Below are 13,962 nucleotides of genomic sequence, written 5' to 3'. Positions count from 1 at the left end.
ACTATCTCCTTGAAGAATTAAGCGTATCTCTAATTTTCTTACCTTGCATAGTAGCAGGTTGGATTTCTCAGTCTTTCATTCACTGAAAACCTCCTAATACTAGTACTAACATTTATTATCCTGATTAAAAATGATAACAGCTAGGCTTTCAATCTTGTTTTCTGTGCTTTATCAACATTATTTCACATAGTCCTCATGGTAACCCATGAGATGCACATGGTGTTGTCACCATTTACTGAAAAAGAAATTGAGACCCAGGGAAGTTATATAATTTGTCCCATGCACATAGTATATGTGGCAGAACTGGGGTGTGAGCCCATAGTTGCTTGACTCCAAAGCCTGTTCTCGTGCCTCCTGAGGACATCATTTTTTTTTTTTTAAAGATTTTATTTATTTATTTATTTGACAGAGAGAGACATAGCAAGAGAGGGAACAGAAGCAGGAGGGAGAGAGGGGGAGGCAGGCTCCCTACTGAGCAAGGAGCCGGATGTGGGGCTCGATCCCAGGACCTTAGGATCATGACCTGAGCCGGAGGCAGCCGCTTAACGACTGAGCCACCCAGGCGCCCCCGAGGACATCATTTTTTTTACCACCTTCTGATAGTATGTCAAATCAAGGCCAAGTCTTAGTCCAGTGACCAACACATATTAAACAAGAAATGCTATACATAAACACAGGAGGCAAGTTCAGACATAATAGTGGGAATTGTCTTTTCAATTATCCTAGAGACTATAGGCAAAACTTCAGAGTCAGTAATTGGGATACTTTGAATAAATACCACCTCTATCTTCTCCTCTAAGTCACTTTTCTTATTTATTTGGAGGTCACCTCTTGGAAAATTGATTATGTTCCAACATATTTCCTCCAAGCAAGTCACAACTCTCCTAGTGACACTGTTTATGACATCAGCTGCCAAGTTTGTGACTGGCTAGATAATGTTACTTCATACATTTTATTTATTTGGTTTGAAACTTAATTCTGTAGATTACATTCCCCTTGACTACTTAAGGAATCAATTAAAACATAAGGAAATCAACCTCCTTTAAATAAATGTTTTAAGGAATAAAAATACTTTTAACGCAGTACTTCTGCACTATACTGCCTACATTTGTTTACATTTACAAGTCAGTGAAAAAGAATTTTTCTTATTCCATAGTCCTATGATGTTTTTTAAATAATGTAAGAATGTCTGAAATATGAAACTGGTCTTTCTGTTGCTGAATTAAAAAATCAGAGATAATGTTGGAGGAAACACAAAATTATTTGTGTCCATGATCTGTAAGAGAAATAGGTTTCTTTCAATGTAGAGAAATGCCTAGTATTGTTACTTATCTAAAAAAAAATCAATCACTGTTGTTTTTTTTTTTTTTAAATTAAGGAAACATGGGCTGAGAACAGGAGAGAAATAAAAGTCTTGGTATTTCATGAGCACTGGGTATCAGTTTTCCTGCCTGCTCCCATTTGAGTCACAGTTCAGGAAGTTGGCCATCTTAGCCATTTAGCCATTTTGCAAAGACACAAGTTAATTTAATTTTAAAAGAATACATTGTATGTTTGGTTTAAATTATGACACTGACATTCATATTTCATTGACCTTAGAGAATTTATACAGGTACTTTACAGATTCCAAAGTGACATGTATTGATTTTTTTAAAAGCTTAATGGAAGAGAATTTAAAGGCATAATTATTTCGAATGGTAAAAATCAAAATTGCCAACTGATTTTTATGAGGTCAGTGTTATAATTAGATTAGCTTAAGATTGAATCAGAACAATAAGAATTTTCTTTAAGTACTTGTCTAGATATATAACCAATAATTACTTCGTTACATACACCTAAAGATTTGGATTAATGAGAAATTAGATATGTGACCATGGAGATGTAGCCAATAGTAAATAGAGCATTATAACATTTCACTCTAATTTTTAAAGAGTTTCCCTTTACATCTGTAACTTTATAGCTTAATATTAGAATTGGCTGCTTTTTAATTTTATATAGCTTTTGTTACAAAATAGAACACAAATATACAGAATCACCTAAATGAAACTTATGGCTTCATGACTTATTATAATGACACTACTACCCACATTAAGAAATAGAATTTTGCTAGACAACTGAGAAATCCCTCTACTGTGCCCTGTCCCAGTCACAACCTCTGCCTCTTCCCGTCACAACCTCTGCCTCTCCCCATAAATAACAACTATCCTAAATTTTATTAGCATAGGTTCCTTCCATTTTAAAAGTAGCTTTATCACTCAAAAATGCACCTATTGACATTACTGTCAACTTTGCCAACTTTTTAAAATCAGGTATGTCTTTAAATCTCTTTTAATCTATGAAATAAGATAAGCATAAGTTAAACATAAGATGTCCCAAGCCTATGTTTTACATATCCTGCACCAAACATGGAATAAACCAATGTTTTTTGAAAAACCCCTCGTTTCCTCTAGTGAGAAACAGTGTTTCTAGATCACAGTCTAGACACTAGGGATGCTCATTGCTACTGGGTTGGTCATTATTTTTAGCCCTTTTGAGTGAGCAGTTAGTTCATATTGACACTTTGAATTCAGATTAGAGAATACCAAGACTTTAATTTAATCTTTTATTATTATATCTTTATCTCTTTCTTTTTCATACCCACAATTTTGATATTCAATGATAAAAGTGATATTAGAATTAATATAGTCCATAATAACTTATTTGTTTTAAAGCATTACACCCAACAGTCTCAGTCCATCTACCAATATGAATACTGAAAACAAAAAAATGCATATGCTTTTTCTATTCTCTCTCATTTTTTTAATAATTGTACAAAATCCACATTGTCAGAGTAGATAGCTAATTCATAATATATTCTCCCCTTTCAAACTGCGATGTGGCCTCAGGACAGGTTAACTCTGTAGTTAATGCTCACCATCCATTCATATGTGTAGGCATTTTGGTTTTTTGAAGCTCATTCTCTACCAGATTCCTGGGCTCACATTTTCTTTCCTTCAGTATCTTCACCTTTCTACTGGCATACATCGCTATTGTTAAAATTTAATGATAATCTAAATTCCCCCATATATCATGTGATCTCTTTTTCTAAATGTCCGAAGGACTTTTTCTTTTTCTTTAGCGCCCAAAGCGAGAATCATCCCAGTAGACCAACGAGCCGCCCCTTCTTTTTCTTTAAAATACAATAAATTTGCTAGAATTTATCTTTTGGTAGTCAGACTGTCTGGCTAACTATTGTCAGATATGCTGTTCAGTATGTAATTTGTTATTATTATTTCAGGGAAATTTTCTGGAATTACAATTTTTTGCATCTATTCTGTTCCCTTGCTTTTGTTTTCTTCTTTAGGGTCTTCTATTATCTGTAGTTGACCCTTGGGCAACATGGGTTCAAACCATGTGTAGAGCGACTTAAATAGGGATTTTTTTCCCCCATAAATATAGTACAGTGCTGTAAGTATATTTTCTCTTCTTTACCGTTTTTTTTTTTTAAATTATTTATTTGGCAGACAGAGATCACAAGTAGGCAGAGAGGCAGGCAGAGAGAGAGAGGGTGAAGCAGGGTCCCTGCCGAGCAGAGAGCCTGATGCAGGGCTCAATCCCAGGATCCTAAGATCATGACCTGAGCCAAAGGCAGAGGCTTAAACCACTGAGCCCCCCAGGCGCCCCTCTTCCTTACCATCTTCTTAATAACATTTTCTTTTCTCTAGCTTACTTCATTGTAAGAATACAGTACATAATACATATCACATATAAAATATGTGTTAATTGGCTGTTTATATTATGGGCAAGGCTTCTGGTCAACAATGGACTATTAGAACTTAAGTTATGGATGAGACAAAAGTTATACATCTATTTTTGACTGGAACAGAGGGAAGGGGTTAGCACCCTTAACCCCTGCGTCATTCAAGAGTCAACTCTATATCATCTTTTACCTATCTTCAGTATTTATCACTTCCCCTAAAATGCTGTTTTAAAAATCCCTTTTTAAATTTCTTTTTGATTAAAAATTTTCCCTATCTTTTTTACATTCTGATTCTCCTCAGGCATTATCTGTTGTGTTTGTTTTATCTTGTGTTTCTTCCATTTTAGTCTTTATTTCTCAAAGTTTTTTTTTAATGTGGTTTTTCCTTAATTCTGTATCTCATTATATTTTTAAAAGGTCAATTTTGAATATTTCCATTTTTCATGTTATGAAAATAGTCACCCATAACACTCAGTTTCAAAAAATAATAAAAATATACTTAATGATACCTATTTTTCATATTTCAAGGTAAAAATTCTATTAATAACTACTTATAAATCCTAATTAATCAGAAGCTTCTTCAGTGGGTTTTGTTTTGTTTTTTAACTTTTTAAAAAAGATTTTATTTATTTATTTGTCAGAGAGAGAGAGAGCACAAACAGGGGGATTGGCAGGTAGAGGCAGAGAGAGAAGTACGCTGTCTGCTGAGCAGGGAGCCTGAAGTGGGCCTCAATCCCAGGACCCTGGGATCATTACCTGAGCTGAAGGCTCAGGTGACTGACTTGAGTCACCCAGGTGTCCCTTCAGTGGATTTGTTAAACAAGCATTCAGTAATAATTTCCTCATTTAATCATTTTAAAAAGCAATTTACTTCTTTTATCCCATTATTTATAAATTTTGAATCGTATAGTCTCTGCAGAGATCCAGAGCACATAAGATTTACAGATTATTTATTTACTCATTCATTCTCCATTTTGTCAGGCCCAGCACCAGGACTTAGGAAGCAAAAATTAATAAAAATAATTTTTGCTCTCCAAGAACTTAAACAGGAAAGACTGAGCAAATAACCAGTGATTATAATAGAATGTGATACATGTTTTGATAAAGATGTCATGGTATCAAAAGAACACATAGAAATTTGAGTAAAGGGACCAGGGCAAGAACCAGGAAAACCAATAGGTGGGGGATCAATGGAGATACAGACATTTGCGAAATAATAACACTGCACTTGACAGTGGAAATTTCTCATATTCTTACACATTCACTATGTCATATGAAACACTACCCTCTGGTTCTCTGTCTAAGTTTTATCTATGAAGAAACTCTGCTTCAGAAGAAAAGTTGACTCTCCAAGATCTTACAGCTGATAGTTTGCTCGTTTGGCACATTAAACCATTTTATTTTTATTTTAATATTTTTTAAAGATTTTATTTATTTGAGAAAGAGAGAGAGGGAGAGAGAATGGGAGAGGGGCAGAGGAAGAAAGAAAAACAAGCAGACTCCCCACTGAGCATGGAGTTATGTCAGGGACCTGAGGCTTGATTAGCAGCTTAACTGACTGAGCCACTCAGACGTCCCTAAATCATTTTAGAAAGAATGAATGAATACTACTTTCTGCATATGGTAATAGTGAAACAGTATTAATCATTGATATGATAAGTTCATCAACATATCAGAGAAGATATGTATGCCTAGTATAATAATCATTGAAGGTCAAAAGGATTTTCCCAAAATCAATTGACCAATAATGTAATATATATCTCTGTCTGTTCTACAAGTCAGTGCAATTAAATGTCGTTAACACTAGCCATCCATTTTTTTTTTTTTAAAAAACATTTTATTTATTTGACAGAGAAAGAAAGAGAGAGGTCACAAGTAGGCAGAGAGGCAGGCAGAGAGAGGAGGAAGCAGGCTCCCCACTGAGCAGAGACCCCGATGTGGGGCTTGATACCAGGACCCTGAGATCATGACCTGAGCCAAGACAGTAGCCTAACCCACTGAGCCATCCAGGCGCCCCCTAGTCATCCATTCTTATAGCTGCACCCTCTCATCCTGTCCCTTCTCTTGCCCAAAATCTGCTGATAAAAGTTACCACTCTCTCAAACAGGGAGCCTTTCATTACTGGCTTTTCATTTCCCCCTCTTTTGTTTCACATGAGATTAAAGGAAAGAAAAGAATAAAATTTTTTTCCCTCATTTTTGCAACTGAATTATTACTTTTCAGAAGATAAGAAGGAACACTAAAACACCTTAAATTATTTAAAATTTAACATTATTAGGGTGCCTGGATGGCTCAGTGGGTTAAAGCCTATGCCTTTGGCTCACGTCATGAGCCCAGGGCACGTCACGTCCTGCTTCCCCTTCTCTCTCTCTGCCTGACTCTCTGCCTACTTGTGATCTCTCTCTCTCTGTGTCAAATAAATAAATAAAATCTTTTAAAAAAATGTAACATTATTAGTGATAATCATTAATTCCATAATTGCTCCTGCCTTTTTCCTTTTTTTTTTTTTTTTCTTAATAGTAAGTCTCTAAGGCAAAGGCATTACCATAAGGGAATTATTTAGTTATAACATTAAAAAAAAAAATTGGAAGAAAAATGTAAATTTCTTCATTTTAGTTTAACAGTTAGATATATGCTTAGGGATTGAGTATTATTTGTCCCTTCCGAGGGGACAAATTTGACTTCTGATCATGCCTTAGATTGCTGATTTCTAGTGCAGATATAACCTGCAGCATCCGTGGAACTTAAAGACAGAGTGAATCATAACATCTTATCTTAAAATGTCAGTCTTTTAACTCTTAGCAATGCTAAGCAGTCAGGTATCTCCTCTATTGGATAAAGGTGTTATTTTCAGAGAAAGAAATATCTGCATTAGTGCAACATTTACTCACAAGATCATGGGCAAAATTTCAGAAAAAAAGAAATTTAACTTAATATGAAAAATATCAGGGCCAATTAGAAACAGTACTTGTTAATATATGAGTCTGAAGGCAAGTATAACTATTAAGTTATTGACTCCATCAGTGATTTGAAAGAATTTTGAGCTTTCCAAAAATTTCTGAATTACAAACTACTGTACCTAGCTTTTTACTGATTGGAAATAGATCACTGCCTATTTTCTTAGACATCAATAGTAACTCCTGCCTGTAGAATGTGCTGGAGTTTGGAAAGCTGAACTTCAATTTCTTTAACATCTGCCAGAAATTCAATAATCCTGTGTAATAAAAATTAGAAAACACAACATATGACCATCATATTAACAGCTATATTACAGGAAATTGTAGTATAAAATTAGGAAATGATGTATGATATTAATACCTCTCTTTCTAAAAATAGAATATATTTCTGTGCATAGTCTAATTAGTGGTCTTCATTGTTATGCTTGTGGTTTCATGTATTTGCTGAATTGTGTCTGGGCCCCCACATAAAATCTTCCTTCCTTGTAAGAGTGCTCCTCTTTATGCAGCTCCTTTATCTGGCTCATTGACTAAGTCTTTAAGACTAATATTAAAAATAATTTCCGGGGTGCCTTGGTGGCTCAGTGAGTTAAACTCTGCCTTCGGCTCAGGTCATGATCTCAGGGTCCTAGGATTGAGCCCCACATCAGGCTCTCTGCTCAGCAGGGAGCCTGCTTCCCCCCTCCCTCTGCCTGCCTCTCTGCCTACTTGTGATCTCTCTCTGTCAAATAAATAAATTAAATTAAATTAAATAAATAATAATTTCCACTTGGAAATTCCTAAATTCCTCTACTTTGTCTTTTTGACCACATGTATGCAATGGCTACAAAAACTTTTAGCACATGAGAATTCTCAATACTTATTAAATAAATGAATTAAATAAGTTCTCAAGCCTTATTAAATAAATGAAAGGCTAGGTGCCCTTTCCTCATTTTTTTTCCTCATAGCACCTTGAGTTCACCTATGTCAAGTAACACTTGCTCTATATTCGAATAACTTGTATATCTGTCTTCTTAAAGTATACTTTTTATGGTAGGGATGAGTTCTTGTTCACCTCTTTGTCTCCACACCTAGTGCAGTATGTGGCGTTGGTAGGTGCTTAATAAATACTTTGGAATAAATAATGGGTGACATTTACGAGTCCCTGGAGTTTATATATGCCTTGGCCATTCCTATCAAGCAACCTTTTCTCCTACATGTTCTTCTTAAGAGCATGCTTTCTGTGTTAGGATTATTGTTTAATTTCATTCATAAAAGCTGGAAGAAAGAGCATTCTGGTGAAATTAGGGTTTTCATGAAAATTTCTTTGGAAGAAATTCATACCAAAGGCCTAACACATAAAACATTTGTGAATAAATATATTCTATGTAAAAGTGGAAGTTTATATGTATTTTATCTAAGGATTTGTAAGAGGTGAGTAGAAAATACTGATTTAAGTAAGAGAAGCATGGGATACTGAAAAATGGTATTGGATTCAGGAGAATGTGAGCCTAGTCTAGCTTAGTATATTCTAGCCTAGTATGTTCTGTGAGCCTAGTCTAGCTAGTATATATTAGCCTAGCCTAGTATATTCTGTTTCACTGAGAATATTTTCTTAAATGGAAAATAAAAAGGAGAGCCTCAAGAGCCTCACCTCTAACAGCCACAATCCCATGCCAAATGGTAAACCGTAATCACACCAGTTTTTCTTTATTTTCTCTCTCTGAGTTTTTCATTTGGGTAATTTTGATTTACTTCTGGATGATTATCAAAATATTATGTTGTTGAATGACTTGATACTTAAAATGCCAGTTTTTTAAAATTTAGAATAGGATGACCTTAGTTGACAACCTTGTGCTTTGAAAGGGATTTTATTTCATTAGCGCCCCCAGCAGGGGAAGGAGGGAAGGTCAGCATCAGCATTTCAACAGTCCCATGTTGGAAATGGGAAACCCCAGACAGTCATACTGAATGGAGCCTCTTGATGGGAGCCACCCTATTCCCACCCTAAGAATTAGAGAGCCTGACATCTTGTTCTTTGTTTCGTTCACTTGGCCCTTTGCCAGATTTGTAATCCTCTCTGCGAAGTGTTTGCTTCCTTAGTATTTTCCTCTCAGAGTCTTTTTACTTTGTGGTCCTCATTCATCAGTGCCACCCAGGTCAGTGATTTCTGAATGGAAGTTACAGCCTAACTCCAGTCTGTGTGGCCTTTGAAACAAATGGTGTTGTGTGGGTTTCTCCTTTTCTGTGATGCAGACACTGAAAAGTACCTGGCACTGTGGGAAGAAACAAGCCTGTCAAGAAGCCCTATAGTGTACACAGTGCCTTGGTTTTATCTGACCAGCAGGGGGTGCAGCAGAGGGAGAAACAGGCTTCCTGCTGAGCAGGGAGCCCAATGTGGGGCTGGACCCCAGGACCCAGGGATCATGACCTGAGCTGAAAGTAGATGCTTAACGACTGAGCCACCCAGGCACCCCTAGCATACGAATTTTTCACCAGTGGAAACCATGATTTGGAAAAAATAATATATATATCTGTGATTTCTAAGCATTTAGGGAAATCAGCACTTTATTTTTAGCTTAATTTTTGGTTTGAAATGAGCAGTCTTTTTATTTTTATTTTTGAACCGTCTCAAAATGCTTTGGAATATACATCACAGTTTTTAGAAAATAAAGTACACTTAATTTTTTTTTTTTAATGTTTTAAACTTTTCATTTCAGTGAGATAGAGAAGTGTCAGAGTTGAGTCAGGTCCCAGCAGAGCTTTGCCTATACCAAGCCCCTTGAAGTTACACATTTTCCTAAGCCCCTATGGCTTTAGGGTCTTTATATATCAGATTGGCTTGAGGATGTCTTGCCCTTAAGCTGTAGTGAAAAACCAGTCAAGTGAGGTAATATATGGAGAGTCTTTGAAATATAAAAAAAGAATGTCCTTGAAAAATTAGAAACAAATGTAAGCTCCATTCACACTTACTTAGTTATCTTATAAACATATATGTTCTCCTAGAATTTATCTTTTTCTCATATCTCAGAATTTATGGCCAAATATCTCTGGCCGCATAGTATAAAAATATAACTTATTCAAACTAATGAGTTGTTTGACCATTTTGACTACCAATGTTTAGATGAATTGGGGATATATATTTAATTTGATGTTGAATTTCTATGATTTAAATCTCAGTGATTACTAGTGCCCAGTGAAGGTCTAGTAAAAAGCACAAATAATGGAGAATTTAGTAATAATGTACAAGCGAGGTGAGAAAGGCTGCATATAAACATTGGGGAAAGGACAGGTTAATAATGATCTATACTCTCCCCATAAAAATATTTTTAAGTCCATGTGTTAGATCTTCATACAGATTTATAGAATACGGAATGAGTGACCTTTTTCTTAATCTAACTTAAAGAACATATTTATAAACTAGTAACAGAAAATTTTATCCATTTCTTTTAGTATTCTATCCTAAGATTATTTAGCTCTTCCTAGTGGTTATTCGTTTATGTGACTTAAAATCCACTTAAGAGAAATATTGTTGCCTTGAAAAAATTATTTCCTTCAGAGAAGAAAGTTGCCAAACTGACTACCCCATAAATATCAACTGAGATGGTGGGAAAACAGTAAGGATTTGGTGTTGTTCCCAGGTTTCACTACTCTCCATGATTCATCTCCCATCGTTCTCTTTCTCGTTCCTCTGACTTTTTCAACTTCTCTTCCTCTTTGCCTCTAGGGAGAAGTCTCCAGTGGAGGACAGTCACTGAAAAACTACACGGAAGAAGTGAGTTTTAAGGCAGCTTTGTAACATAGTCTGAAGTCAGTCTGTCGTATAGGACGAATATTCACTTGGTATCTCTCCATCTGCTGAAGGATTTCCAGTCTATAGCAATTCACTGGTCATGCCCACAAAACCAAGATAATGAATAACATGTTATCAAAATGTTTTTTTCCCTCATTGATAGAGGGAAGCCTTATAACAAGTCAGTCATCCTGAAAATGAAGGCAAAACTGCACAAACCTAGGGCTATCATATATTTCCACTCACAAACATTTGTTGATATCCTAATAAATGAGAAACATGTGTACATAATAATAAGATATTATCATTGCTCTTATGGAAAGAACAATCTGTACCAAAATGGCTTTCATTCATGTGATAAATGCTCATCAAGGACATAACTTGTGCAGGCCATTAAGCAAAGTGCTCTCTTGACAAATAAAATATATGGTAGATTTTTGTTAGGAAACCATTTAGATGTCTGGATTTATTTTGGAGATATCCAAGGGTGCTCTGTGTCACAGGATGTGTCTTTGGAGTGTCTGCAAATGGTATTTGGGAACTTACAGATTCTATCTGTGGATAGAATCCATAAAACTCGATCTGAAGCCAAACCACAGCGGTCACTAAATTAGGCATCTGAATCTGTTGTAGGTGAAGGGAACTGGGAAATAGTTTGGTGATGATGTTGTGGAAGTACCAAATATTTGGTTTGAATATTGCTCCTCAGAAATAAAGAATCCAGTTCTCTAAATATTTTAGTCTTGTGTGCATGCATCCATTCCAAACCCAGTTTGAGTGGCTTACTGAATGTGCCACTGAAAATTTATTCAGAACAGTGTACACACACTTAAACTCACACTTGCTTCCAAATACCACTCAGAAAGGAAAATCAGAGTGCCTAGCACCCCTTTAAGTCTCTAACATCTTCCATTTGCATGTTTGGAGGTGGTTCAAGTTTTGACAAAGGCACATGGAGAAGAGAAAATGAAAGGAAATAACCAGGTTGATTTTCTGGGTTCAGGTTAGGAAAATCGAAATATATGGTGTGAAAAAATTGGAGGGTTAGAGCACCAACTTTCAATTTAGTTTAATCAGTTTGATGTGGAGATTGAGTAGAATATATTAAAGCAATTAATGTTGCCAAAGGGAGGCAGACACTGTTTTTAATGTACACCAGCAGAATTTCTCTTTAGGATTCTGTGGTCGCTGAAGCTCCTAGCTCAGCATTTCTCTGCAGGGAGCCTGATGCGGGGCTTGATCTCAGGACCCTGGGATCATGACCTGAGCAGAAAGCAGATCTTTAACTGACTGAATCTCCCAGGTGCCCTGGAACTTTATAAATAAATCTTATTTTAATTTTATAGTTCTTATCCAGGAAGAAGATCCTTATTTTCTCTGTTTTTATGAATGTGCAATCTAAAATACATATTTTACAGAGTTGTGAATGCTTAATGTGAGAACAGGGTTAAGAATTTGTGCTTTTTCATTGGAGGTTCTGGCAGGGCATTGCTGCTCAATGTGGTTCTCTGATAAGGAACATGGACAATATCTGGGGGATTGAAAGAAACGCAAAATCACACCAGATCCAGATAATCTAAATTTGAATTCTAACAAGATCCCTGTGTGATTCAAAGTACCCTGAAGTTCAAGAAGCTCTGCCTTAATGTGTTCTTTCAATGTTAGTTCTAGACAGTGACTACATACATCATGGAAAACCCCCAATTTTTATAATATAGGTAAAGAGGAAAATTCTATTAATACATTTCTTGAGTTTTATTTGTTCATTTACTCTAAAAAGCAAAATTTTTGATTGCTTAGGGGTATAAAATCTCTAACTTAAGAGAATCATCACCTACTTTGAGTTTAAGATTACAAGTATGTGCGAACTGCCCATAAGCATTTTGGGGGGGTTTGGTATCACAGAGGGTTTTTACCTATTATTGGTCGATGTTTAGATTTTTAACCTTTTTTTTTTAAACCAGCAAATGATCATTCTTTACAATAAAGCTATAAATATGACCTTAATTAGTGAACTATTAGCTCATTACTAGTTGGCTTCTTTCTGTAGATATTAATGCATTTGGTCTTTAGGAAATATATGCTCAAATTCTTCTCCATTGAGGACATGTTGAGAATGTGAGCCATAAAATGATAGTTGCTTTTTTCCCCCCACTTGTGCTCTTATTTCAATTTTGCTCTCTTTCTGCATGTTAGTCGAACCAGCAAACAATAAGGAAAAATATTTATAAATGTTAGAAGCATTGAAGTTAAAACAGTGCTAGCAAACATTTGCTTTTATTTAGTATACACTAAAACTCAAATAAACGATAGTGTTTACATTTTTAATATATTTAACATTTCTTCTTAAAGTTTAGGCAACTCTTTGCAGATCAAAGTCTAGGTTTTTTTTTTTTTAATTTAGTCTTATAATTAGACAGAATTATAACCACATGACATTAGACAATATTGTTTAGACCTAAATCGAGACTAGAGACAATAGAATTTCCTCTATGAAAACTAAGATGGAATTTCCATTCTATATTTTCTGGGGTTTAATGTATTATTTTTCTAGAATAGAATTTGTATTATTTTAAAGATTTTATTTATTTATATGAAAGAGAGAGTGAGAGAGAGCATGAGCAGGGTAAGGGGCAGAGGGAGAAGCAGACTCCCTGCTGAGCAGGGAGCCTGACATGGGGGACAGTCCCAGGACCCCAGGATCATGACCTGAGCAGAAGGCAGATTCTTACCAACTGAGTCACCCAGGTGCTTCTAGAATTGGATTTGTATTTTTACCAAATAAAAAATGAGATATTTTCTAATAGTCTACTTTTCCTAATCTTCAAAATCATTCTTACAGTTTAATTTTTTGAAGCAACTATGTTTTTCACTTGAAGGACCTTTGATAACTCAGGTAGGCATAATAATTTCATATTGCATAAATTTCAGTAATGAAATAAAACTAACATTTATTTTTTAAAAAACACATATATTTTAAAGGAACTTATCAAAATCAAGTACCTCCAGACCTTGATTGATTGTCACACCTTTTATAGAGAAGCTAATCCATTTAAAATACCACATTTTCAGGTAAATAATTGGAAAGTAGTATACCATACTGGCTAAAAATCCCCTCATCATGGGAAATTTATTAATTTAAATATGTATTTATCAGAAAAATATCATTGGCTTCAATGGTTGAGAAGCTATAAAGAACTGAAGACTCAAGTTAATGATTTTTTGAAACTTTCTAAAGAGTAATTTAGAAGCAGTTCCCCACAACTCAGGAAGTTAGCTGGTGAAGGCCAGAGGCAGCATACATGGGAGTGTGAACTAACTCAAGGTGTCAAGAGGCAGCTTCGCAGTCTCTAAGTGTGTCAGACAGGAAGAAAAGCATGTTAAGCAAGCAGGTCTTTTCCAAATCTGTTGAAGCCGGATTTGCCAGCTGTATCATCTGAACTGGAAAAGGGATGGATTCTAGGCAACAAAATATCTTCAAATCACTTCTCATG

At 35.4% G+C, this 13,962-nt stretch overlaps 1 protein-coding gene across 9 annotated transcripts in view; it reads left to right on the top strand.

Annotated features, from left to right (window-relative positions):
* Window positions 1-13,962, top strand: part of CUNH8orf34 (chromosome unknown C8orf34 homolog) — a 394,040-nt gene that overhangs the window by 326,768 nt on the left and 53,310 nt on the right. For 8 of the 9 annotated variants that reach the window (XM_045063224.1, XM_045063225.1, XM_045063223.1 and 5 more), the window contains one exon: window positions 10,403-10,450. The exons of the other annotated variant lie outside the window; for it this stretch is intronic. In XM_045063224.1, the coding sequence (XP_044919159.1) occupies window positions 10,403-10,450 (48 nt within the window). The remainder of the gene's footprint in view (window positions 1-10,402; window positions 10,451-13,962) is intronic. 9 annotated transcript variants of the gene reach the window in all.

This window comes from Mustela putorius, unplaced genomic scaffold, assembly GCF_011764305.1.
Source record: "Mustela putorius furo isolate JIRA1106 unplaced genomic scaffold, ASM1176430v1.1 tig00003846_pilon_pilon_pilon, whole genome shotgun sequence".
NCBI classification, from domain to species: domain Eukaryota; kingdom Metazoa; phylum Chordata; class Mammalia; order Carnivora; family Mustelidae; genus Mustela; species Mustela putorius.
The sequence above is the reverse complement of the archived record's forward strand: the minus strand, read 5'-3'. Positions and strand labels throughout refer to the sequence as shown.